The sequence below is a fragment of the Lutra lutra genome, chromosome 1, assembly GCF_902655055.1.
Source record: "Lutra lutra chromosome 1, mLutLut1.2, whole genome shotgun sequence".
Taxonomy (NCBI): Eukaryota; Metazoa; Chordata; class Mammalia; order Carnivora; family Mustelidae; genus Lutra; species Lutra lutra.
The window spans coordinates 144126227-144153200 of NC_062278.1; the positions used below are offsets into that span (position 1 = coordinate 144126227).

Sequence of the window (26974 nt, forward strand, 5' to 3'; positions counted from 1 at the left end):
TCCCATGGCATTCCAGTTGGCATAGAAAGGTGGAAATAGCAAGTGGAGGTAGGAAGTTACTTTTTGAGGAAGTGACGAAGAACTAGGGCACAGCACTTCTGATCACATTTTGTTGCTGAGAACGTGAGAGCCACAGTGAGCTGGAAAGGACGCTGGGCGGTATGGCCTCTCTCCGTATAGCCTTGTACTCAGCTGATTATCTGTGGATTTTTTTTTTTTTTAAAGATTTTTTATTTATTTATTTGACAGAGAGAGAGCACAAGCAGGCAGAGAGGCAGGCAGAGAGAGAGGAGGAAGCAGGCTCCCTGCTGAGCAGAGAGCCCGATGCGGGGCTCGATCCCAGGACCCTGAGATCATGACCTGAGCCGAAGGCAGCGGCTTAACCCACTGAGCCACCCAGGCGCCCTGGATTTTTTTTTTTTTTTAAGATTTTATTTATTTGTCAGAAAGAGGAGATGGGCAGGCAGAGGGAGAAGCAGGCTCCCTGCTGAGCAAGGAACCCAGTGTGGGACTCCATCCGGGACACTGGGGTCATAACCTGAGCCAGAGGCAGACACTTAACCAACTGAGCCACCCAGGCGTCCCTAAATCTGTGGATTTTTAAAGGGGTTATGAATTAGATGGGAGGCTAGAATTAGCAGTTTTCCACAGAGTTTATCAAAGAGCGGATAATATTTTTTTGTCTATTTTCACCTAATATGTGACTAGTAATGCCAAATGTTCCATAACACTTTAGAGATCTAAAATTTTCCTCATATGTTATTTCACTTCATTCTTTAACCTTAGCTTCCTTTCAACGAGACATTATCATCGGAAGTAGACATTATCTTCATATATAAGAAGAGTAAGCATGGCTCAGAAAGATAATGAGATTAATCCAAAGTCATACATCTGCAGAGGACAGAGCCAAGACTTTAGTCCAGACTCAGAGCCCTGCCATTTCCAGTCCTTGCAGTCTTTCTTAACATCTAATCCTCTGTAGGATCTCCTGTTTATTGGCATTCACCAAACGGAATGTCCCATCATAGCAGAAGTCTGACACTTTAGCGTGCCAGGTAAGTACCTAAGGACCTTGATTAAAATGCCAATTATTTTACCAGACCTTGGGAAATTTTCATTAGGTAGCTCTAGGTGTGAAGCCCTAGGATTGCAATGCTTTGGGAATCACTGCCGTGGTCTTGCCTTTTATCATTGCATTTGCTGGAACAGAGAGAGGAGATATTTCATATTTCTGTCTATTTTTCCCTTTGCTTGCCCTCCTGTGCTTATATGCATTCCCTTAAATTTTGGAAGTATTGCTTCTGAAATATCTTTGCTAATCTCTTTTGAAACATCTCTAACTCAAAACAAAAAAGCAAACAATGACAAAATGTCAAAAATTAATTTAGGAAGCCACCATGGTATCCTCTCAAACAGAAGTTTTCAAAGCCCTTGGTTGAGGTAGATGTTCAGAAAGTGGCTTTATACCCTGCAGTTTGAAAGGAGAGAGAGAGAAAATTATTTTTTCATCAAAAATATTTATAATGTGTTCATACTGTGTGCGTGTGTGTGTGTGTGTGTGTAATGTACATATATACATATCCTTGTTTCCCCAATAGAAATTTCACAGAGATTTCTACTTGATTTTATGTTACCCTCAATTCCCATTAAATCACATTGGGCTTTTTATTTGCCTTTTTCTCTGTCAGACACCAGGATGAATTTAAACTCCAGTCCCTCTCCAATAGCCTCTCTGATGTATTTGCTACTTTTTACATTCCCTTTCCCTGTAGAATCTGATGGAAATTCCTTTCGAGCCTTTAGCTTTCCCTCCGAGTCAAAAACTTTTGTGTTGCTAATAGAACTCAGCTTCATTAGCATTTCAAATCCTAAGACGTTCTTAGAGATCAGTGTGTTAGATCTGAGGGGCTCCCCAGCCACAGCCTGATTTACCAAACTTGTTTAACTAAAATCTCCAGTGGCCTGTGCCTTTGACCTTATTTCTGCCCGCACATCTCATCAGGAATCCTTTTCAAGGAGTCTAGAGAAAGACATATGCATAATCTGAGAAGCTTTACTTTTGTCCCTCTTTCTACTCTGTATGTTGCCTGTTTGAAAAGCCATACTTTTCTTCATCACTTTTGATCATTGGATCATGGGTAGGTGATGGTCAGAGCATGGATAGATGGGTAGATGGGTGAGTAGATGGATAGATAGACAAGTAGTTGGCAGATAACTAGAAAGGCAGACGGATTGGGCAGTTAGATGAATGAGTAAGAAGATGGGGTGGATGGATGGATGGATGGATGGATGGGTGGATGGATGGATGGATGGGTGGGTGGGTGGATGGATGGATGGTTGGAAAGATAAGATAAATAACGTGAGTCTTCTGTCCTTGTCATTTAATTAACCATAATTGGCCTTGGTGCTCCTGAGACAGAATACCATTCCTGCAGAAAACAGCAAGTCCTGTGATATATGTCCTGCCCCCAAGAGGAGAGAACAGGGTGGGGCTAGTAAGAGAATTCATTGCCATTCTGATTCAGTGTCTGATTTGTAAAATAAAAGAAACCATTCTCTTTTATACAAATATATAAAAATACTTCAGTGTAATGCTACTTACCCAGACCTATACAGCAAAAGCTCTCGAGGGATCTTGTCCTAATTGCATCTGCCTGAACCCCAGACCTGTGCATCTTGATTAAAAAATGACTTCCCAAACAGAATAGTCTGTGCCTCGTAGCAATGGTATTGGAGCTATGTGTCCCCGACTTCATTTTCTTCTTGCAGACATTCCACTAACACTCTGTAAGTACTTATTACATCTCAGGCAATGTTGCCGGTGCTTTCTACTTGTATTACCTTATTTAATCTTTACCACAGCCTTTTAATGTATTTATCATTAATATCTCCATTTTACAGGTGAGGTAATTAAGGCATGCAGAGGTTAGGTAATTTGCCCAGGGTCATGCAGCTCGTGAGAGGCATATGGTGGGTTCTAACATAGTCAGTGGATGTCCAGAATCTATGGCACCACCCACTATGCCCCTCTCTGATCACTAAGCCCAGCTTTCTGAGCACTGTAGCCTAATAGAACTTTCTGTGGTGGCGAAGATGCTCTGTATCTGTGCTGTCTGTCCCATGAACACGGTAGCCACTAGCCACATGAAGCTTTGGAGCCCTTGAAATATGGCTAGTGTTACTGAGGAACTAAGTTCTTGTTGTACTGAATTTTAATAATTTAAACAGCACAGTTTAAGAGCCAACTAATAGCCTCTCTTCATACGTATGATCTCAAAAAATGAAGTGCTGAAGTAGGTTTTAAGGTAGGCATCCAGTTATAAACATTCTCCTTCATTAATAATATTAACGTGAAATAATTACAAAGCACTCTTAGAATCCTTTGTGCTTCTTCCCATCATGGAAAAGTGTCTTGCTGTTCTTTTAAGCCCTCTGCCAACAAAGTGGCACATCTACTCTTAGCTCATTGGAAGAGGTATTGACATGAGACAGACGAAGTAGTTCTGGCAGAGTAATACAGGGACGTCAAGGGCAAGTTGTGGCGTGGTGATGCCATTGGCATTTTCTCTCAGGAGTCATTGTTATATTTTCCATCTCCTCAATGCTGCCATCATATATTGGGGGGAGTAAGTGTTGGTGGAAATAATGGGCTTTAAAGCACGGTTTGGTGGTGGAGAAAAGAAAGTCCAGGGGCATCTGGGCTCATTTGAAGGAGATATGAAATCCTATACCCCTTCTCAAGGACTGAAGAGAGTGAAGTAGGAAAGTGGGCAAGAACGAGCCAAGAGAGAAGATGAAAGGATTCTGGATGAAGTAATAGAATAAAAGAACCATGTCATTCTTCATGTGGTAATCAAGTTGAGACTGGGTAAACCATTTAAAAACGAGGGAAGATTAAAGTGTTAACAGAACCCAAATGAACAGAGATGGGTATTAAAGAGAGAGAGACAAGGCAATATAAAATTCAGTGAAATTGTTAAAAAATGGTTTAGAACAGAAGCGGACAAACCACGGCCCATGGGTCAATGCCAGTCCACAGCTGGTTTTTGTAAATAAAGTTTTATTGAACATATATATATATATATATATATATATATATATACACACACACACATATATATACACACATATATATGCACATATATATATACCTATATATATATATACCTATATACCTATATATATATATAGACATATACGTGCATATATATGGGTGTGTTCAATAAAACTTTATATATATGTTTATATATGTGCATATATATATATGTGGCTCCTTTTTATATTACGACAGCAGAACTGAGCTGTTGCAACAGAAACTGTATAGCTTACAAAACGTAAAATATTTCCTATGGCCCTAAACAGAAAAAAATTTGCTGGCCCCTCTTTTAGAACAAAAGGGGAATATATATTAACACAACCATTCTGGCATACAAATTTGTGTGGTCATGCACATATCTTTGACATGGCAATACTTCTAGTAGAATTTTATCCAGCAGACATTTTGGTACCCATACCTGAGGGCTTCTTAAACACTGAAAACCTGGAAAAATCTAAGTATTCAATAGGTGAGCACTAGCCAAATGAATTACAGTGTATGAATGTAAAGAGATACTATTCAGCCTCTTTGTTTTTGTTTTTTTATTTTACTTAATTTTTTTTTATTTTAGAGATCTATTTATTTGAAAGAGAGAGCGAGCATGCATGTGCATGTGGGGGGCGGGGGGATGGGGGCAAAGGGAAAGAATCCTCAAGCAGATTCCCCACTGACAGTGGAGCCCAACTCAGGGCTCTATCCCAGGACCCTGAGATCATGCCCCCAGACAAAATCAAGAGTCTGATGCTCAACCCACAGAGCCACCCAGGTGTCTCTTTTTATTTTTTAGTGAGAGTTCTACATGCACTGTTTATTAGGAAGGGATTTCAAGAAATATTGCTAAACAGACAAATGTTACAGAACAGCATGTAGTATTTTATCATATCTGTGAAAAGCAACAACCCCCCCCAAAAGATATACAGATACATACCCAGCAACTTTTTTTCATATAGCTTCTAGACCAGACTATGAGTTTTTATGAAGGTGTATTACTTTCTTTTTTTATTTTATTTCCAGTGTAGCTAACATCAGTGTTATATTAGTTTCAGGTGTACAATATAGTGATTCAATAAGTCCATGTATTACTCAGTGCTCATCAAGCTAAGTGTACTCTTAATCCCTATCACCTATTTCCTCCATCCCCTCCCCGCCCCCTCTGGTAACCATCTGTTTGTTTTCTATAGTTAAGAGTCTAGTTTTTTGGTTTGTCTCTTTTTTCTTTTTTCCCTTCGTTCATTTGTTTTGTTTCTTAGGTTCCATGTTCGAGTGAAATCATATGGTATTTGTCTTTCTCTGCCTTATTTTACTTAGCATTATACTCTCAAGATCCATCCATGTTGTTGCAGAATGTATAGTACTTAAAAAAAAAAAAAAGGCAAAGTCTAAATTTAAAAAGTGGAAAATAAGAGGGGAAAAAAACCAAAAATCGGTTTCTCCCAAACTGAGGGACTCAATACTGAAACATTCAGGAGGGCAAGTCTTTAAGCTTCAAGCTGGGACCAACAGAAGCTGTTGGACTTGAAGAGATGTCTTTACGAGTCATGAGTCATGCCCAGCAAAAGCAGAGAAGTGCTAGAGAAAACAAGTCAAGGGCAGAAAGGGAGAAGTGTGCCCCTTGTTTTGGGGAATGGTGTTTGTAAGTACCCAGGTGGGAAGACTTCATCGTGGACACTGGAAAAAACAGGAAGCTGGGGAGAAAGGAACCACATGAAAGAAGGACACCGTGGCCAACGCTGAAGATGGAGAAACATTTTTGAGGAAGAACATATGTTCCTTGGGATTCTGAGAAGACCCAGTCTCTACACAGATGCGTAGAGTCACTCTGTGAATCCCTGTTTGCAGAGCTTACATCTTCTGGTGTAAGATCCGTGGCCATCAATAGTCCTGGTACATTAGCAGGTGTTCGGATGGAAGGGCCAGAAGCAGTTTCCATGTGTTGATGAGTGTTAGAACTTCTCCCGGCCACCAGCACAGCAAGCCGCTCTGCCTGTGTGGAAGCCCCCAGAACAGCCTCAACACTGGCCGTGTGCTGGCAGCCCATCCCTGCCTTGGCTTCCAGGCCGAAACACACACATCACTCAGGGCTAGTCATCTATTTTTCTGGCAAAACCGTGGCAAGAGGAGTTTAGATGAGATTAACGGTTACAAAACAAACAGATAAATAAAAATGAAGCAAACCGAAATAACATGGAAGAGGCAGGTGTGTCTTTTAAAATGATTCGTGTCTACCTCCCTCCACCCCACCCCCATGTCTGCCTGCACTTGGCATGACTTGTGCCTCGGGTGGATATGTCTACGCCTGTGAGAATCTTTTTATTTAGACATCACAAAGCATGTGACCAATTTTGAACACAGCCGGCTTCAGTCCTGGTACACAGAGACGCCTGCTCTTTCTTCACAAAACTCTCCAGTTCAAACATGCTTGCAGACCATGATTCATGGTGTTTCTTTCTGGATTGTCCAGTGGGTAATTGCTATACGAAAACCAGAGAAACAGATGTAGACCCTGAACCTTGGCTATAAATTTTTGTTTTATGATTATGGGTTTCAAATGTGCTGTGTCACATTGACAAATATACAGTTACTCCGAAATGAAATGGATTTTGGTCTCAAACTTTTGCTTTTTTGTTTGTGGTTGGAACTACTTTTATTAGAGTTTCTTTTATCATTCATCAAACACAAAACGGAGGAGAGGACACATATAAGAATGTTATCTTATGCCGTACCTAAGAGACTATTTGGGAAAGGTTTCTTCCAACTGTTGGATCATGTTTAAAATAGGCGTCAATACTTTAAACTTCATTTATCCCCGAATTAACTAGGCCATTTTTTTTTTACCTTCTACCTACTCATTAATCTTTATGGTACATGGATACACTATTTAAAGAAGTGTGGTTTATTTGTAGATCTTCCCTAAATTTTATTTAAGATGAAGAATTTGAAGGAAGACCGGTTTTCCAGAAGTATAAGAATTAGATTTCCTGATGAAGAAATGATAAGAAACATGTGGCTAAATTTGGGGGCTGCTTTATAAATTAATACTTAGATCAAATAATAGCTCTAATAGTTGCCATCAGCATAATTAACTCATGATGAGAAATGATGAATAGACTAGCGAGTGCTGTTGCACTGGAAGAATCCCATAATATTCTATTCACACGGATTGAAATAGAAGATCAGCATTCAAAAGCCCAAGTTTATTCCCCTACAGTTAAGAGAACCCCAAGGTGATTATAAATTTAAAATTTTTTTCAAGCAAAGAAAGAAAACACCCAATTTCCTACCCCCTCCGAACCCCACCCCCAGCATACTTTATGATTGTTTTTGTGCCATGATATAATATTGAGGGTAGAAATTAGGGAGCAGTCATTTCTCTTCCTAGATGAGGCTGATCCTCTAGCTTAAGAAATGAGAGGAAACAGAATTTGGGAGACGCCATGCCCATCTTCATCTCCTTGTGATGAGTGCACCCTACCCTTTGGAAAGATGTTTGGACAGGCAGTGCCATGCCCTCCCCTGGGGAGCAGATACCTCAGTTTCTCCTCTCTTGATGCTTCCTGCTGTGCTTCAAATGTAGCTGCTTCCTCTGTCTTCTCAGATACCTTTTCAGTCCCCTCCTTTATCACACACAGGATGAGTCCAGTTTCCAAGGGACTCTTAAGGACCATAAGTAAGCATTTGGAGTTGTGAGTGCACATACGCAGAGGCTGGTACGTAATGTGGTGCCTTGTGTATCTTTACAACTATCTTAATAACAGTGTGTTAAATGTTTTGTAAATTCCTCTGTGCTCCTTGCTTAAGAGGTGTGTTGTCTTTGTAGTTAAAGGGTTTCTTTATAAACCTCTGCTACAAAATAATGGCCACTTGAAAAAGAGAGAGAGAGAGAATAACAAACATAGTTTCAGCAAGATCTCACCCCACCTTCGCCCTGGACTTCTCAATAGCAAGAACTGAGCTTGCTGGGCTGAAAATTGTTTTAATGTACCTTCATAAAAGGATCTTTGACTTGGAAAGTGTGTGTGTGATGCATACTTTTCATGTCACACCACAAGTGCCACTTAGCAACTCCTGGAGACAGAGCAGTCGTTCAGCATGGGGCAGGGTGCCCCCTGACAGGCTTCCAAAAGGCCTGGATGCCAATGAACATTCCAGCATTATCCAGAGAAAGGAGACCGGGGCAGCGTTCTTCCCCACAAGGGGCAAGGACACTGTCCCTCAAGCCCACCCACTTGCCTGCCCTGTTTTGTGGAAGAATTACAAGTAAAGACTGGAGAGTTGGTAGAGGTGGTAGGGTGTTTTCATTCTTCCGCAGTTTCCTTTCTTGGATGTACTTTGCATCCTGAAGTAAGTTGTGCAAAATGGCTGCAACGCGGATTGTGGATTGGCTCTCCCTTTGAAAGCTCTCTCCCTGGGTTTATTGGTAAATTTTGCATCTGTCCTGCTCCATGTTTTAAGACCTGCGAAAAGGTTTCTCCGTCTTCTAGGCTGGGTCAATATGGGAAGTATAAAAAAGAATCTCTTTCTCGTAAAATTATTTTAATAAATAACCAAGATTGGGCTGGGGCTAATATTGGTGTAAACAGGCCTTTGGAAATATAAAACCTTCACACTTAACCAGTTTTCAAAATATGTGTTTAATTATATGGTGTTGTGTGTGTGTGTGTGTGTGTTGTGTGTATGTGCGTGAGATGACAAAGGTCATCAACATGCTATTTGGGGTGCAAGGCTGTGGGAACCGCAAAATAATTTTCACAGTGGCTGGAATCCCAGGGAGTTGGGTGCAAGTCATGGTTCTGAGCTTTGAAGCCTCAGACAGGTCTCAGCCTCCCCTCGCAGGGCTTCTTTCCCTCAGTGAAAAATAAGAGGATGAAATGAGAGTTAGTACTTGTTGGAGGATACATACTGAGTGCCATATAAGCACTTTGCGGGGAGGGAGGGATGCTCACAGCAACCCACTGAAGTGGGAAGTAATATATCCCCATTCTACGGATGAGAACGCTGAGGCTCAGAGAGGTTAAATACTCATTCTGGATCACACAGCGGGTAAGAAGTTGGAGACCTATCCCAGTTTGAGTCCCACATCCACTCTTGGCTGCTGTGTTTTCTACCATCAGGACCTGAAATCAAATCCTATATATCCGTGTCATTCTGTGTGTGTGTGTGTGTGTGTGTGTGTGTGTGTTTGGGAGCAAAAGCCACTAATTCTTAACTGCTGCATATAGACTTGAGAGAATGTTGTAAAAGTAAATGAATCCAGAAAGCTGGATTTTTTTTAAAAAAAAATTTTTTTTTAAACTCCAGAGCAAGTGTAATCCCTTAGGGCAGGGCTTTGCAAGAGGGAGGGGAGGGGAAAGAAAAAAAACAAAAAAACAAAAAAACAACTATTAAATGGAAAGTTTCTCAACCCCAGGCTTCTCCGAGGACTAGCTCTCCTCTGCTCTACAGTTTAGGGCTTGCATGTGCTTTTTTGGGAGTGGAAAAATACCTAAGTTACAAGGAATTTAACAGACAGGCGGGCGCACAGAGGAATTTACAGGGTGGGCTGGGGGCGCGGGGGTGGGCAGGAGGCGAGCGGGCGAGCGGGGACCCGCGCTTCCCAGCTGAGCCGCCGCGAATAAAGAGGCGGAAAGGGAGCGAAGTTGGCGCTCAACGCGAGCCGGGAGCGGTGTCCCGGCTCCTCCCCTGCCCGTTTTAAAAGCACTTCTTGCATTGTTTTTCAGGTGAGAAATGGGAAAGAAAGAGGCGGCTCGCACGCTCGCCCGCTGCCTGCCTCTCCGGCTGTCTGCTTTTGCAGGGCTGCTGGGAGTTTTTAAGCTCTGTGAGAATCCTGGGAGTTGGTGATGTCAGACTCGTTGGGTCATTTGAAGGTTAGCAGCCCGGGAAGGGTTCACCGAAAGTTCACTCGCATATATTAGGCAATTCAATCTTTCATTCTGTGTGACAGAAGTAGTAGGAAGTGAGCTGTTCAGAGGCAGGAGGGTCTATTCTTTGCCAAAGGGGGGACCAGAATTCCCCCATGCGAGCTGTTTGAGGACTGGGATGCCGAGGACGCGAGCGAGCCGGGCAGGGTTTGTCTGGGCACCGTCGGGGTAGGATCCGGACCGCATTCGGAAGGCTTTTTGCAGGCATTTTCTTGGAAGGAGAACTTGGGATCTTTCTGGGAACCCCCGCCCCGGCTGGATTGGCCGAGCAAGCCTGGAAAATGGTAAATGATCATTTGGATCAATTACAGGCTTTTAGCTGGCTTGTCTGTCATAATTCATGATTCGGGGCTGGGAAAAAGACCAACAGCCTACGTGCCAAAAAAGGGGCAGAGTTTGATGGAGTTGGGTGGACTTTTCTATGCCATTTGCCTCCACACCTAGAGGATAAGCACTTTTGCAGACATTCGGTGCAGGGGAGATCATGTTTGACTGTATGGATGTTCTGTCAGTGAGTCCTGGGCAAATCCTGGATTTCTACACTGCGAGTCCGTCTTCCTGCATGCTCCAGGAGAAAGCTCTCAAAGCATGCTTCAGTGGATTGACCCAAACCGAATGGCAGCATCGGCACACTGCTCAATGTAGGTTTATTTTTTCCCTTCTTCTACCAAGAAAAAAAAAATGAATTGTCTCTTGCATGCAATGAAGACGTTGGAAACAAACTGCATTGGTAGCAAGACAAAGGATTTAATGATTTAATGCTGAAAGGGTGTGATATGCTGGCGTACATATTGATTCCCTCTGCTGAAAATTTCCTGTTAGATGTTTTCTTCCCAGACAACCCCTCCCGACCCCCGCTCCTGTCCTTACCAGCCTTACAGTCTCTTGAAAACAGTTTTAAAAATATGCATGGAGGGGGGGAAAAGTAGAGTGTGACCACAGGACTTTGAAACATTCTTCAAGTAAGGCAATTTGACACATTGTGCAGTTTTTACTAAAATGTATGCAGAGGGGAATTTAACTTTGCTGTTCTTTGGATTAGCTGCTAGTTGTATATATTCCCCCCTTGTGTGTTTCAACAGTCCAAAGTAATTAAAATATGACATTGTCCTTGCAAGGAATTTAGCCTAATTAGGGTGGCTGCTGCTCCTGAAGTTCATAAACCACCAGTTAAAGCTGCTGCTTCCAATGTTTTCCTTGCTAAGGAAAGGCAATATTTCTTAGCATTGACCCTGCTGCCACCTTTCCGAGTCACTTTGTTGCTCTAAGAAGTTGCTGTTTTGCTAGAAAACTACTGGCAATGAACACCCCTTGGGCTGAGCCATCCATTATTTCCATATCTTGCAGTTCATCCCAGAACCTGGACATCAGTTAAAGGAGAGGAAATATAAGTGGAGTAGCCCGGTTTTTAAAAAAAATATTGACTATGTGGTTATCTGATGCTGACACAATGCCGAGGCACGCATCTGGTCAACAGTAGTGTGGCTGCAGGCTTGAGAAATGACCAGAAGTCCCAGAAAATCCCACCTTCGGGTGGCTGTGGTGGGAGCCTGCAGGATGCGTGGCTGCCCTGACAGTGATTTAGATAAATGGCTCAGCTATCTATCAAAATGTTTTTAGTACTTTATTTGACAATTCATTGGAGTATTAGCCTGAAAATGACATTTTAAATCTTTGTTTTCAAAGAGGTCAAAGTTTAACTGGAAGAAATTGAGTTTTCCTAATAACATGGTGGCTTTATGTAAAGAGGGAGAAGAAAAGGGAGAGAGAGGGGATGGTGACTAGATTTAAATTACCCTCTCTGAAACTTTGTCTTAGCGATAAAGACTTGCTTCTTGGGCCAGGAAATCAACAGGTTTGTAGCTGAAAAATCAATAACCATTTGATGCCAACAGTCTGGCTGTCTGACTTAATATTTCGTAGAGCCATAACCAGGGCAAAAAGAATATAGTTTTCAGAAGGCGTCTTCATCTTCAGCTGCTCCCCAAATGCCTTTTGTTTCCTAATGCCTGTTTTCTTTCTGGAGAATTCAAAGAAACCGAGTGTTACAAAATAATTTTGCAACCCACTAACAGATCTTTTAGACCTGTCCTTATTTGTAGCAGTTAAAAGAGTGTGAACAGTTTCATTTGGAATCTCAGGGAAGGGGGGGGGGGGGGCTCTGCAGAACTTTTTCTTCTAAAAGAAAGTTCTATGAAATATATTTTTAACGAAGGCAAAAAAAAATGGCTCAGGACCCTTGGCGGAAAGCTATTAGACCTAATAGAGCCTTTACAAGTAGACATTCTCCCTTTTGTAATTAACCCTCCAAACATGCCTATTAAGTTGTAGGAGTAGGGGGAAAAGCTTTGTTTGTTCTTGAACAAGTTAAACAAGGGATTTGCCTTATCTAGGGAGAGCTAGTGGTGAATGTGTCATTCGCCTAGGACCAGCCGATAAGCAAGAAGTGTTGATAACAGCAAAGTTCAGCTAATCAAAGAAACTTGCATTAGAAAAAGTAAATAAAGGCATTTGACAAAGGGATTTCAGAAATTCCAGTGTCTTATTTTTGTAAGCAGGGCAATTAGTGCTTATTGTGGTCAATTTCACAAGGGTTCTAAATCCCACACCCCCAGCTCTAGGTTAAATGAATAAATTGTAAAAATTGCGTATGTCCCCGCAGGGTTGCTTATCCTCCATAAATCCCTTTATGACGGTCAGTTTAGTTGTTCAAGAGATTAAGTTTTTAAGCATAAATAAAGATTCTAACAAATGTCTGCCACATGGTGTTTGGTTCAGGGTGGCATGGGTAGTTAGGACTTTTGAAATAAAAGCATATGAGGGCTTCACTTGGATAAGTAAGAACATAAAAACCACAACCTTTTCCATTTTACTTAATGACTGTTTTGACGAGAAGCAGATCTGTTTGTGCCCTTAACACAGAGGAAACAGTGGGCAAGGGGGAAAAAATAGTTGTAAATTCCGACTAAAAGTATTTTCTGCTTGGAGATTCTATTTTTTTGCAGAGTGTGTATGTGTGTGTTTGTGTGTGTGTAGTAATTAGAGAAAACCCTTTGATTGGAAGACACATCAGAAGCCGTCTTTGAAAGGTGTTAGAATATTCTTTTTATTTTCTTTTTAAAATTTTAATGACAGAAAAATGACACGCAAACCAACTACGGGTTGGAGTAGGGCCTGCGGATTGCTTGTTATAAAAATTCGAAGTCAGGATTAGCGGGCTATAAGGGAATGTGGTATAAATAATACGATTCAAGACTGCCCCTGGAAGGTATCATAGTCACAAAGTTTCTATTCATATGCCTCCTGGATTATCTTGGTTTTAGGGCTGCTCCAGATGTTTTCAGCATTAATTGTTCAGTGGGCATAGGATAAATCCTAATATTTGTGGTCTAAATATAGTTGCTTTCTGTGAAATCACGAGTGTGACAACTTCTTGGCCCGCTTCCCTGTTGTCTCCACGCTCAGCCCATCAAAAGAAAAAAGGAAAAAAAATTTTTTTTCTTTTTGAAATAGTATTTTGCCCATTAATGAGAAATAATCTGTTTTAAAAACAAACAGTGATGTGTGATTAAGGAAGAAAAGTCCCCTACTCAAAACCCTGGGACCTGAATTTTAAGTATTACACAGTATCCAAATCCTCTCCTAGTGAGATATAAATTGGGGTCAAAGTGGCAAAATCAAAGATACTCTCTGAAAGAGAGACTAAATAAAGACTGACAGCCACCGTATGAATTGAATGGGGTTTTGAATAAATATTTCGATGAAAAGGCTCAATTGTTTTTCTAAAGTAGGACATAATTTTCTGCTTCTCGGCCACATGACAGTGGTAACTAATACCATCAGAAAGAAGAAAGAAAAGGGACTTTTGCTTACATCTCTGAGTGCAGGATAGAGTGCAGGGTACGGTTATTTGAAAAAAAGCTGAAGATTCACAAAGTTATCCTTCCCTGTAGGAAAAAAAAACAACTAGAATTTTGTCAGCATGCTGATAACATGGTACTTTGGGTAGGGAATTGTTGATGTGTAACCTAGAGGGAAAAAAAAAACCACATGAGTTTAAATTTTATCACCATACAATGTAGATTCCAAAAACTAAAATGGGAGAGGTACAACTCTGTCCGCTTAAACATAAGCTGTGGAATTAATCTGTAAATTCCAGTTAGAACTTGACTTGCCAGCCCAAGTGCAAAGGCTTTGCTCTAAAATAGGCCTTAAAAAAAAAATTTATTTATTTGCCTTATTAGATAAATGACAAGAATGGCCATTTCAGATAGGTTAACTGACCTGAATCAGAAGTTTTCTTCTCATTTCTGGAAGCCTGGCTCTGACCATATATAACCAGTCAGTATTGTCATGAACTTTTCTTTAAAACATAAAAGTAAAAGAAAGTTCTTCTGCCTCTCAGATGCTTGTAATTTACCTTCAGCATGTTAAACCCCTGAGATGTAATGAAAATCTTGAAATGAAAATGAATGAAAAGGGAAGAAAATCTTAAACCGTTTTCCCCTTTGTGCATTCTACAAGCTTCAATAAACGATCTCAGAAAGGAATACATGAGAAATGATAGAGATTATAAATTCTGCTCTCACGGAATTTATAATCTTTAAAATTAGATTTTTTTCTCTTTTCTTTTTTTCTTTACAAAAGGCCAGGAATTTTTAAATGAGAAAGTTACTCTCTAGGAGGAAAATGGAGATGTGAAACCAAGACGCAAAATACACAACTCTCTTCAAGTCATACCAGTCTTATTAAACAATAAACGCTGTATCCATTTTAGAACATCTTAAAAAGAATCGTCTATAGAGTTTGAGTTACATGTAAGTGCCAATAAATTTATCTTTAAATGACATTTTTATACTTAAAATGTTCCACTATAGATTTAGTTAACTATCAGTTAAATACATTCTTTCAGAAATAGGAGCTTTTGATGAGAGTTAATCAGAAAAATCTTGGCTAAAAACGTTTCCAAAAGATATTAATGTTAGAATCTTGCCTTTCAGATTATAGGGTAGTTAGGGCAATCGTACATCTCTGATTTTCTAGAATAACCCACTTTCAGATATACTGCCACAATTCCCACATAAATCATGGAAATATGCCAGATATTTCAATATTACGACATTTCTGAGGCTGCCCCTTGAACCCAGGAGTGGCACAGAAAGTCTTTGTTTGGATTCTATGGTCAATATAGTTGGAGTGCTCCCAGCTTCATTTTTTCGTTATGACTGAAGATGCCTTGTGCTTCTGGGTCATTCTTCTGAACATGAATTCCTTTTGTGGCAAACGGTAGATCTGTAAATAGAAAGCACCCCTGCAGAATGGATTAAGTATTATGACTGGTTTTGATTCCAGCACATGTGTGCATTGGGAGTGGGGGAGGGGTAGACTTATTAAATTGAATCACTCTGACCAAATCTGTATCAGTTCTTGGCCCACTCCTTCTTAGAAAGTTGAAATGGGTGGTGATGGAGAATGGAGAGTGGCGTTAACTCAGGTTCCAGATTTATCAGTATCCTGTCTGTAAGTGGCTTGGCCTAAGTATGTCTTGTTAAATAGGAGATGAGATAACCTTCCCCATCCGTAAGATTTAATAACACAACCTCATCAGTCAATACGTTGTCCTGAAGTCTCCTCTTTTCCTTTCTGGCTTCCTTACTTCATCTCTAAGAAGTATGATTCCTGTGTCATGCCACACCTCTAAACCCCTTTAAATGAATAAAAAATAAAGTTGCTGAAGTTCTCTCCCCCTAGGAAGTAGTAAGGGTGAGTCTACAGGTACTATATTATTTGTCTTGAGTTTTCCGAGCGTCTTAGATGAGAATTCAAGCAGGCAGTGGAACTGCTGACTTGCTTTTTCTCTGGACTTGCAGGGTGGGGAGCTGAAAGGGGGGCTATTCAGTAAGATAAGACTCTTGGTCCCCTGCACGATAAGGCGAGGATAACAGGAACTGACGTCAGCCAGGCGACCCAGCCTGGCCAAGCATTTCCTCTCGTCAGGGCACATGGATTCCAGGAGTCTCCAGGCCTCCCCCACTGCTGATGAACTGAGCCAGCTGGGAGTGGGGGACACGAAGAAAGCCTGGGCGGAAGGGACTGATTGTACGAAAAGCCGATTCTGAGACTATAATGGCAATTTTACGTTGCTCTAGAAGAGCTGTTTGTTTCCCAGCTGTCCACAGTTTTCCTCTGATGCGTCTTGAGCAGGTCTATCCAGCAGTCACCAAATCCTATCACCCATGAGCCCCGCCAGCTCTCCGCTTCTAACAAAATGGGAGGGAATTCGCATTGTCCGAGTTAATCCCTGGTACTCCTATTTACTTTTCTAAGTACCAAGTTCCCACCCCCATCCGCATTGTGTGACAGCCCTGCTAAAACCATTTCATTTGCCACCAGCCCTGACAGCAACCCGCAGTTTTTGCTTTCCTCTTTCCCGTCTTCCTAGTTCTCTTAAACGCCGATTATTTTTGCCTTCACAAGTATCTGCTGTTTGAGATCTGGAGAAGAAACTCAAATGAAAGCCTGTATTATTTTTTTCCAGTTCATAAGTTCTCCTGGGTCTACTCCTTTCTTAAAGATTGCTCTGTCGTTGTTGTTGTTTGCAAGTTTAAGTACCAAGTAAGGGGTGACTCTCCTAATTTGACTCAGAGAAAAATGTTTGTTTCTGTTATTATTGATCAATTAATGTTCGCCACAGATTGCATTTTACCAGGTCAGGAAAAACCAACTAGCTGATTCCAAAATACTCGGGTAGCAGTAATGCAGACAAGACCCAGTAACATGAGAGCATCCGTTAACTGGGAGAAGAACATTTGGATCACATTTATCTCAATTTTTCTCTAATTTTCAGAGCATATGAAGACCTCATCTACTGAATGCCTCTTCTCAAAAATGTTAAAGCTTTTGGGGCTACAGTACCTATGTCTTGTTATCAAAGTCCGTGATTATAAAAAGGCTGATGATCTGAAGGTTGTTTCAGCTTCAAAAGATTTTTTTAGGGTCTGGTCTATTGGAAAGCTTGGGGGTATAATTAACTAAAATGGAAATGGAGGCAAGCGAAATTTAGTTCCTGATGTTTTAATTTAGCTCAGTACTGCCATGTGTTATTGAAGAGAATTCTTAAAGGCAAATATAATTATTTCATTATGGTCCTCAGAATGCTTTCATTGGCTTTAATGACAAGAAGCTGTATAAAAAGGCATACATTTTAATTAGCCCTTCTTATATTTACATCAGATAAATAACAAATAATTGATGAAAAACAAGTCTTTGGAATGGATGATTTCACATAGTGCGCTGGTTACAGTTTAATGATGAAACATTTCTCTGTTGCTTTGCATTTTAATTATCCAGACATTACAGTAGTGGTGCCATGGAGCTAAAATACCGTTGTTGGCATTTTATTACCCAAAAAAAAAAAAAAAATCACAATTAATGCCTATGAATCAGAAGCCGAAAAAGGTAGCTAGAAGCGCATCTCAGAGGAAGGAAATTGCCAGTCCCATTAATTTTACTATGTTTGTTAGAGCCCGTTTTGATCACTTTTTATCTTTTATGCTTTATCTTTTTGGATTAAGACTGTCAGGGGTTTCACATGCGTTTTTATGGCCACATCTTCTCCTAAATACCTTTCTTTCTCTTCTTGCTGCCTGTGTGGGAGACTTGCCTGAAAGTCCCTTGCCAAGTGTGTGCTGGAAATTCAGAGAGCCTTTTTCCATGGTGCAGGCTGCCTTACCTTTGATTTTATATGAAAACCCATTTCACATGATTCATCCGTTTTGGTGTACAGAACACTAATTGTTATTATTGATTTTAAATTCCGTGACCATTACAAGTAACCCAGATGACTGGCAGATAAAGGGTAATAATCCATGGAGTTCTGGAACTGTTTCATGTTTGTCTGGAGTACTTTATGTGATCAATATTAACTGCCCCATTGAAACTAACTGCTGTATCAAATAACAGTCAATCAAATGAATGTGCTTAGAGATTATTTATTGAAAGCTTTAATTGTTCACTGGGGCCCTGCTTATCAGAGGGAACAATAGGAATTAGAGATAGGATGAACAGGTTTGGATTTGCAGAGAAAGTTGTAGGATGCAGATGAACAGGGCATCTCTCTGCTACTTGGGCGAGAGTTTCCAGAAACCCATGTTGGGCTTCTAGAGTAGAGAAGTTGCATGTACTCTTGTTACAAAGGTTATCCTATCACCTGTCCCTCTAGAGCTCTCTGGAGAAGAAGGTATAATGATTTTCTTGCCGAGAGGCTGTGAAAAGTTGTCACTCTCTGGGAGTTTTAACGCTTCCCTTCTGTGTGCCCCCTTGCATCACCAATACATCTCTCTACCTGTATTCCCACTGCCCGCTGGTCTGAGGTCATGAGAGGAGCTAACTTGATACAGGATTGATTTCTACAGCCAGGAAATGGGAACAATAATGTCTACGTTGATTTGCAGAAAGATCAGAGATCCTGTAAATGAGGATTCTATTCCCACCCAGAAAACGTACAGAAGCCACCGAGGAGACAGACCTCCTTCTGCTCAGATTCCAGCGTGACACCTGTGGCTCATGTGTCTTTGCTCATAGTGAACATACTGTTTCAGTTGGTATTTCTTGTCCTCAGTGAGATGGTTCCCCTGTCTGTGGCTCATAACCTAGGTCCCAGTACTTCCTGTTTGTCACAATTTGGGTAGCAGTGGCCCTGAGTCAGTGACATGCATTTACCAGACCCCCAGATTTAGTACAAATGGTTGATTTTCACAGGTGAGCGTTGTCACAATACAGCTTCATCCAAAGATGTGTCAGGGGTGCAGTCCATTGTATCGCTCACTGATGGATTAGCTCTTGCATTGTCTCTCTACAAACACCTGTTGGGTATCTGCCGTGTTCCAGGTGCTCTGGTATGTTCTGTTCTGTGGGCAACACCAAGATAAGTCCTACTTTGTCCCTTCTCTCTCTGGACTCTTAAGGTATGGGAGAAATTTTATACACAAGTCACCGTGACATACCCCCTTATAACACAAATCCAAGTATCTCCCCGGGACTTTGCACATGACTTTGATTAGGGAAAGGACTAAAAGGCACTGGAACCACAGCTGGTGCAGCAGGAGAGGGATCAGGTGCAGGCCAAGGCTCTCCCATGTGAAGGCTTCATTGGTAATTTCTAAAGGTGGTGTACCTGGTTGCGTTTTAAACTTCCCTTGAGCAGTGGAGTAAGTGCATACCATCTAAATTTGCTTCGTGAAGACTCTAGTGGATACTTCCAGAGCATCTGTTAAATAATGTTCTTTTGGGGTGTGCCTCAGAGTAGCTTTAAAAAAATCTCTCCTTCCTTTATGATTGTTTCTATGACTTCTTGCTATGGAACAAGCCGCCCCCAGACTTCGTGGCCTAACAATTTATGATCTCATTAGCCTGCGGATGGACTGGGCTCAGCTGGGCAGGTCTTCCGCTCCACGGGATGTCGGCTGAGGTGGTGCGGGCTGCCAGTCCCGGAAGGCTCACTCCCATGGCTGGCAGTAGACGTCGGTTGTTGGCAGAGAGCTCAGCGAGGGCCATCAACTGGAGGAGCTGCGTGTGGCCAGTGCTTCTCCTGGCATGGCAGCAGCATCCTGGAAGAGAAGGAGGAAGCGGAAGCAGAAGCGTCCCGTCCTCCGAAGGGCTGGATGCAGAGCGGGCGTGGAGTCACGGGCACTGCCCTCTGTCGGTGAAGCAGCCCCGGGGCCAGCCCAGATCCAAAAAAATAAAAAAATCCGCCTCTCCATGCAGATTGGCAAAGCAAGGGCAGCCATCCCTAGTGCCCGCCCCCGGCCCCCCCAAGTCATCACGTGTGCACCTGCTCCGAGGAGGAAATGACTGTCTCCTGCAGCAGAGACTGAACGGAAGGACTGTGGTGGGCTGTGAGTCGGTTGTTCTTTGGCGGCTGACCTATTTTACAGAATTCTACTCTGGTGACTGTGGGTCCGTTGTCCTCTGTTCATCCCCACAGACAATCCTGGGTGGAAGGTGCGAGTCTCCCCATTTACGGGGTCGGGGGCAGTTGTGACTCAGACGGGGGGGGGGGGGGCAAGTGTGTCTGAAGTCACGTGGACGGCGAGGCGCAGAGCTGGGGCTGACATCCCGGGGAGGCTGAGACGCCATCCTCCGTGTGGAGTTCCTCACTTCCAGTTTAAGTCTGTCCTCTCCGTCGCCTGCGGGAAGAATTCCTGGAAAATTCCTTAACGCCCTGATCATGCCTGGAAAGGACCACGGCTTGTGTTGGTTTGGGGGAAACGTGGAAAAGAGCGAAGTAAGGAGCCGTCACTCACATCGGTCCCTCTGACATTATTTATCGAATACAAGACGCAGCTCTCGAAAGGGTGGAAGAAACCCTGAGGCCATTTTATCTTCTTTTTTGCTTGTTTTCCATCCTGTTGGTGGCTGAAGTCTGCATGGGCCTCATCCGTCCAGGCTCACAGGAGTCGGGGTCAGGATGAGTCTTGTATTAACGGAGGAATCACAGGAAGGTGAGGGGAATGAGGTTTCTCGGGTTATTCCGGCTCACTGGTGACCCTCATGTAGAGATGGCTGCTCACGATTCCTCTAGTGAGAACCTCCTCGTGAAGCATCACTATTGCACCTTCTGAAACTTTAAAAAGAGGGGTGGGGGGGAGGGCTTCCTAAGAGAGGATGAAGTTCTGTTGCCCTTTGGGGATTTGCCACCTGTTTTAAGTATCTCTTTTTTCTTTAGAGGGTCCCAAACCTAACAAAACTATTACTCCTTAATGAAATTTGCATAAATAATCATGATTATTGGTCTCACCCATAATACTCTTATTTCAGTGATTTCCAATAGATTTGAAAGGCAGTGTCGTGCTCTGTGTTTTGGATTTTTATATGCCATATCCTACCTGGGGTTTTGTTTGTTAACCTGCTTGAAATGGTTGCTGAATTATCTATTTTGGGGAAATACAGGCAGATGGATGCGGTGAGGTAACTTACTAGAGGTCATATAGTAGGTTCTGAAGGGAAGTCAATCGAAATCTTTGAGATGCTGCCATGTGTTACAGGGTTGCAGCATGGTCCTGTGCCCCTGGGCCACTGTGTGATAACAGGGCAGGTGGCTATTCTTCATGCACTGCCTCTGCTGGGGGAGCTAGAGCTCCAGGTTCCCTCAGTTGTTCCATCTGTAAAATGGGTCCATGACACTTACCTTGCAAGCTTGCCATAAACTTAAATAAGAGTGTATTTAAAGACCCTGATATGTATGGTACTCCGTAAATGGACCTTTACCCCCACATTTAATTTTGAAAATATTCTTGAAATATTTTCAGAAAGCCAAAAAGTTTTACAGCTAATACCTGGATACTCACCATTAATATGTACCATTAAAGTTACCAGGTTTGTTTTCTGTGTTTCTACCCACTTCTCCTGCTGGTATATGTGTTTCTGTTTTGTATTATTGACTGGGTTCCCTTTCGAACCTGGGGAGTTTTTGAGGTCCAATACTGTGTCCATCTGTTTTCCAGTCCTAGGATAGTACTGAGTGCTTGGTCAGTACTGAATTAACTGTGGTTAAGTCAGTGGATATGTTCAAGCACAGCACCGCTTGGTGGACTAGTGCTGTCCAAGTGCTGTCCAATAGAACATTCTCCAGTGATGGAAATGATCTATAATGCTGCGCTGTCCATTATGTAGCTGTTTGCCCTGCGTGGCACTGGAAATGTGGCTAATATGTCTGAGGAACTGAATTTTTTATTTCACTTTAATCTATTAAGGTTTCAGTAGCTGCACATGGCTGGTGGTGACTGTATTGAACAACGCAGCTTTCCCATACTCCAGCTACTAATATTTTTTCAATATTTGTTCCTTCTCTTGAGTTCCCTTTTCTTTTCGCCATTCTTCTTTCCTATTGCTATTAAGGAGCTCTAATTATCTCTTTATGTAGATGGTGAATAGGCTGTTGGAGGATGTAAACAGAGTAAGTAGGGTGGTGATTTCAGTCATTGTTTAACTTGTTTTCCTTCTGGGTGGAACTAGTTTTCCTGGGGCCTGGCAAATGCGTAGCAGCACTTGACTAACATTTCACAGAACTAAACCAAGATTTTCCCAGCATCCCAGTGGGCTGGACTCCAGTTCTATTTCTTGTAGCAATCATATCCCGTGGCATCAAATTCTATTCCTGTGCTCCCTGCCCTCTTGGCTTTCAAATGCACACACAGTATATCTTCCTACATTTTCAAGCTACATTCAACTCATTTGAAATATCTTCAGCTTCAGGGAGGCAGAGACGAACAGGCCACTCTGTAGGGAAGGCTCCCTGGGTGTTCTAGAAAATGCCGTGCTGTCTCTCCCAGAGGCCACTTCTGCTCACGTATGTGTGCTCTGCTTTGTAACCCAGTGCCCGGGCACAGTAGGTGCTCAAGAAACACAATGTGGATAGTTCAGTAATAACGAACTTAAAATTCAGAACGTCTCAAGTGATCTCTCTGATTTATTTGTATGTTTTTGGGTTCCTCTGAACACCTGAAGGAAACTTGGAGAGAGTTGTCAAAACTTGGGAAGTTCAGGTTGGCTGTTATGGCAAGCCCTTATCAATGGGTTAGCCGGAAACACTGGCCTGAATGGGTATGGGAGGTTTCCTTGGACTTCTAGTACTTGTTTTGATATCCTAGGAATGGATTTTCTGATGATCCTTCCTGTTACCCAAAACATGGTCATTCCTCCCCCTTTTTTTATTGTCCATCCCAAGAAATGGTGTAAAGAAGGTAAATAGAAATAAGACCAAAAAGAGAAACTTTTGAACAAGGTTTGTTCTCCCTGCTTGGGCCCCAGATGATTTCAAGTTGTGATTGATTTTCATTAGAATGCAAAACCACCATCATCATAATTAATATTTATTAAGTGCATATTATCTGCCAAGTGCACCAAATGAATTATGTCATTTGGGGAAGGCCGTGTTATTGCTCGGTTGTACAGATGAGAGTTCCCAGGCACAGGCAGGTTCTGGTACTCAATTCAGGTCTCCCAGGTAGGAGTAAGCAGTTGGAAGTTCCCGTCCCAGCTTTGAATAATGTGGGTAGCCTTCCCTTTGCCAACTATGTGAGGTAAACTCCTATTTGCTTTGTTGGGAGGGGGAAATAAGAAAGTTGGAAGCCTCAGAACCCACAGAATAATAAAAGGGTTTCCAAGTGAAAGCTGGAAACAATACATTTTTAACAAAATGGGCAGTTACTCTAATTGCTGTGCCCCTACTGTTCAATTCCTTTTTATGTCCTAATTCATTAAACTATGTGCACACACAGGCTTATTATTTACAGATGTATGCACTTTTAACGGGCTCATATGAACCAGATGTTTCACGAAAGGTAACGGAGAGCAAGTGATCTAAACCCTCCTTTAGTGGGTATCAAGTGAGTATTATAGCCCATTACCTACAGGTCTTTTGCTATTATTTTGAACTGCAATGTCCAGTGTGGGGAGAAGAATTCTGTCTGTCCCCTGGAGGAACAAATAAAAATACAACGACCCTATAAGCAGACATCTGCATCTCAAAATAAAAGAGGGTGTGTACAGGTGAAAGGCAGGTGGTGTTCACATGTGGGCTCAGGTGGATATGAATGAGTTTTATAAGCAATTTGAGGGGGGAAAAAAAGGCCCATTGCATTCCAGTTGACTTTAAAAAAAAATTTAAGGGCCTTATTCTATGTTATTTTAATCATGACTCTCTCGGAATTTATAGCTGAGCAATTATCATACTCCTTTTCATGCAGAATTTCTTAATAATTTTTAGATGGAATTATTCCAATTGCTCTTGGGCCTGACAAGAATGCATGCAAAGCGTACAGTACATGAGATGCCAAATTATCATCTATCAGATTCTAAAAGAGTTGAAGTGAGCCCTTTCTACAGGTTCTTTATGGCTCCACCAAAATAATCTTTAATTAACAATTATGGAACTATTTCACTTATTGCTATTTAACAAACCAACTCAATACTTAGTAGCTTGAAACACAATTTATCATTAACTTTCGAGGTTCTGTCTCACTTGGGCTCTTCCACTTGGGTGTAGTTGCAAGTGACCGGGGCTGGACTCACCTTTGGGTTTGACCTGGCTAGATGTTCAAGAAGGCTTGTTACATGTCCAGTTCCCCAACTGAGGTTGCTGGAACAGCCAGAGACTGCCATAGCATCTTTCTCTTCTCGTGGCCTCCTCTTAGGACACGGGCTTCCTTAAGGCATGGTGGTCACAGGGCCCTGTACATGGTTCCCCTAGAATAACCATTCCCAGAAACCCAGATAGAAGCTGCAAGGCTTCTTAGGACCTAGCCTCATGTGTCACACAGCATTACTCTTGCCATATTCTATTGATCAGCTGGAAGTCACAGTAGCAGCTCAGGTTCAAGAGGAAGGACCTTACACATTGGCGTGGATTCCTGAAGGTGTGGTTCATTGACCAGACAGACCATCTGTGGAGACCACTTACAAATAGCTGTAAAAATAAATGTATACCTCTTTGTCAAGGCAAGGTAACACGGCCTAATTAAAAATAAGCATGACCAGTTCACATTGCAATGAACTGGGTGGTGTGTGTCAGTGGACTATCCTTTCAATACCTCCTCAGAATATTGGGGAGTGATAATAGTCACCCCTCAGAGTCCACAGTGAGATTTATTGTTTATGAGTTGTCTGTTGTCTAAACAACAAAAAAAATCAGAGCAAAAAGATGGCTGAAAAATATGTCATTTTGCACACTGAAAGCTAGAAACCATCACAACTGAAATATAAAATGGGACATGAAATATTAAGTGGCATATTAGGTTTATTGCATATATGACCATGAGAGTGCATTTTATTTTGTCTTATGGAGCTCTAAAAAAATCCACGTAATGGATTAAAGGTATTAAAACTCCCATATTCTGCCTGGCTCTGGGCCAGGGAACAAGGCACGATAAATAATCCCAATAGACAGAATATGTAGGAAGGAATTTTAAAATGTATTTATGATAGACATATTGACCTCCCTAACTAATAAAAATGTGTCCATGAGGTTAGTTTTGAAGGAAATGTGCAGACCTTACACATTTATAGTGCATATAAATACTATATGCACTATAGTGTTAGCATCCTTAAAATACTTCCCACATCTTTGTGACATATGGCTGTCATGGTCTATCTTTACCCTGGAAGCAAAGAAAAGCATGGATTTTATAGGAACATGTCCAGTTACTATAAGAAGGGATAGTTTTAATTTCCTTTATCTTAAAGTAGGGGTCAGGAAACTAAGCCAAATCTGGCTTGTAGTATGTTTTTATAAATAATGTTTTATTGGAACATGCCACGCCTGTTCATTTCTGTCTTGTCTAGCGCTGCTTTCTTCCTCCAGTGGCAGAGTTGAATCGCTGTGACAGAGACCATATGGCCCACAAGACTGGAAATATTTCCTATGTGGCCCTTATCAGAAAAAGTTTGCTGACCTTGTCCTAAGACATGAACGAATTAATAAGATGCTTTAGAATAGAAATGAGCGCTTTAGTTTCTCATTGATAATAACCCTGTATGTGGATTCTGGAAGCCTGTTCTAGATCAAGCCATTTCCTTTGTGACCTTCACCAAGTCTTGTAGCTTCTCTGTGTAGCTTCACACTTTAATGGAGATTAAAAAACTGATAATGATCAGACGTGTGGGTGGCCCAGTTGGTTAAGTGCTGCCTTCAGCTCAGGTCACGATTCCGGGATCCTGGGATGGAGTCCTGCATCGGGCTCATTGCTCGGCAGGGAGCCTGCTTCTCCCTCTGCCTGCCGCTCCCCCTGCTTGTTCTCTCTCTACCATATAAATCAAATCTTTAAAAAATAATAAAAATTTAAAAAACTGATAATGATAATAATCCCTGCTCTTCTTCACACTCTTGTCATAAGCGAGCACATGGGGTGATGTGAGAGCAAACACATGGAGTGTTTGAGTCTTTGTCTGCCAGGTAATATGTGCTGTTGGTAGATCCCACTGACCTGGCCACAGTGTCTCCTTTATATGATGTCGCATATGAGAATTTCTTTTTTTTTTTTTTTTTAAGATTTTATTTATTTATTTGACAGACAGAGATCACAAGCAGGCAGAGAGGCAGGCAGAGAGAGAGGAGGAAGCAGGCTCCCCGCCGAGCACAGAGCCCAATGCGGGGCTAGATCCCAGGACTCTGGGATCATGACCTGAGCCGAAGGCAGAGGCTTTAACCCACTGAGCCACCCAGGTGCCCCACATATGAGAATTTCTATGCAGATTTTTTTCTTTCACTCACAGACGTTTTCAGCTACCATGAATTGAGCCCCACCTGCGTACCAGGCATTCTTTTAAGCACTGAGTAGTGCCTCAGGAGGTGTTCAGAGAAGCTGTTTTTCAGGGTGCTGTGCACATGGAATGAGGACAGGCCAGGAAAGCCCATGAAGAGAGGACTGTAGTAGCACTTTGGCTTATTGCCTGACTGGCTGAGAAGGAAGGGACTGTTGAGAGAGATCATAAGGAGGCAAAGCTGACACATACTGCTTTACTTGTGTTGGCTTGTAACGAATCTCTTCTGTAAGCATGGCCGCTATTTGGGGAAGGAAAATGCAAGTGAGGGTCAGCAAATCAAGACATGAGTCTAAAGTGTAGGAGAAAGATGGGAAGGGTGGGGTGCCGTCTGGCTCAGTGGAGCGTACCACTCTTGATCTTGGGGTTGAGAGTTCAAGCCCCATGTTGGGTGTAGAGATGACTTAAAAATAAAATCATAAAAAAAAAGATTGGAAGGTGAATGACATTGAGATTCAGCAAGCACAAGTGTGATCCTTGATACCTTAACAATGGTAACTCTGCTTGTGTGACACTGCTATGGGACAGGCATTGTGCTCCTGCTTGTCACTGTGTCCCTTTACAGTGATTTATCATTTAATGCTCACAATGACCTAATGCAGGATACACTCTCATGCTATACAAGGAAAAACTGAATCTC

At 42.0% G+C, this 26974-nt stretch overlaps 1 protein-coding gene across 4 annotated transcripts in view; it reads left to right on the top strand.

The window, feature by feature from the left end:
• Positions 1–26974, top strand: part of RARB (retinoic acid receptor beta) — a 393151-nt gene that overhangs the window by 217594 nt on the left and 148583 nt on the right. The window contains exon 1 of one of the 4 annotated variants that reach the window (XM_047738297.1): positions 9852–10655. The exons of 1 other annotated variant lie outside the window; for it this stretch is intronic. In XM_047738297.1, coding sequence (XP_047594253.1) covers positions 10499–10655 — 157 coding nt within the window. In that variant the 5' untranslated portion in view covers positions 9852–10498. Of the gene's footprint in view, positions 1–9851; positions 10656–20446; positions 20517–26974 lie in introns of those variants that run through there. 2 more of the 4 variants (XM_047738322.1, XM_047738304.1) reach the window with 2 other exon arrangements.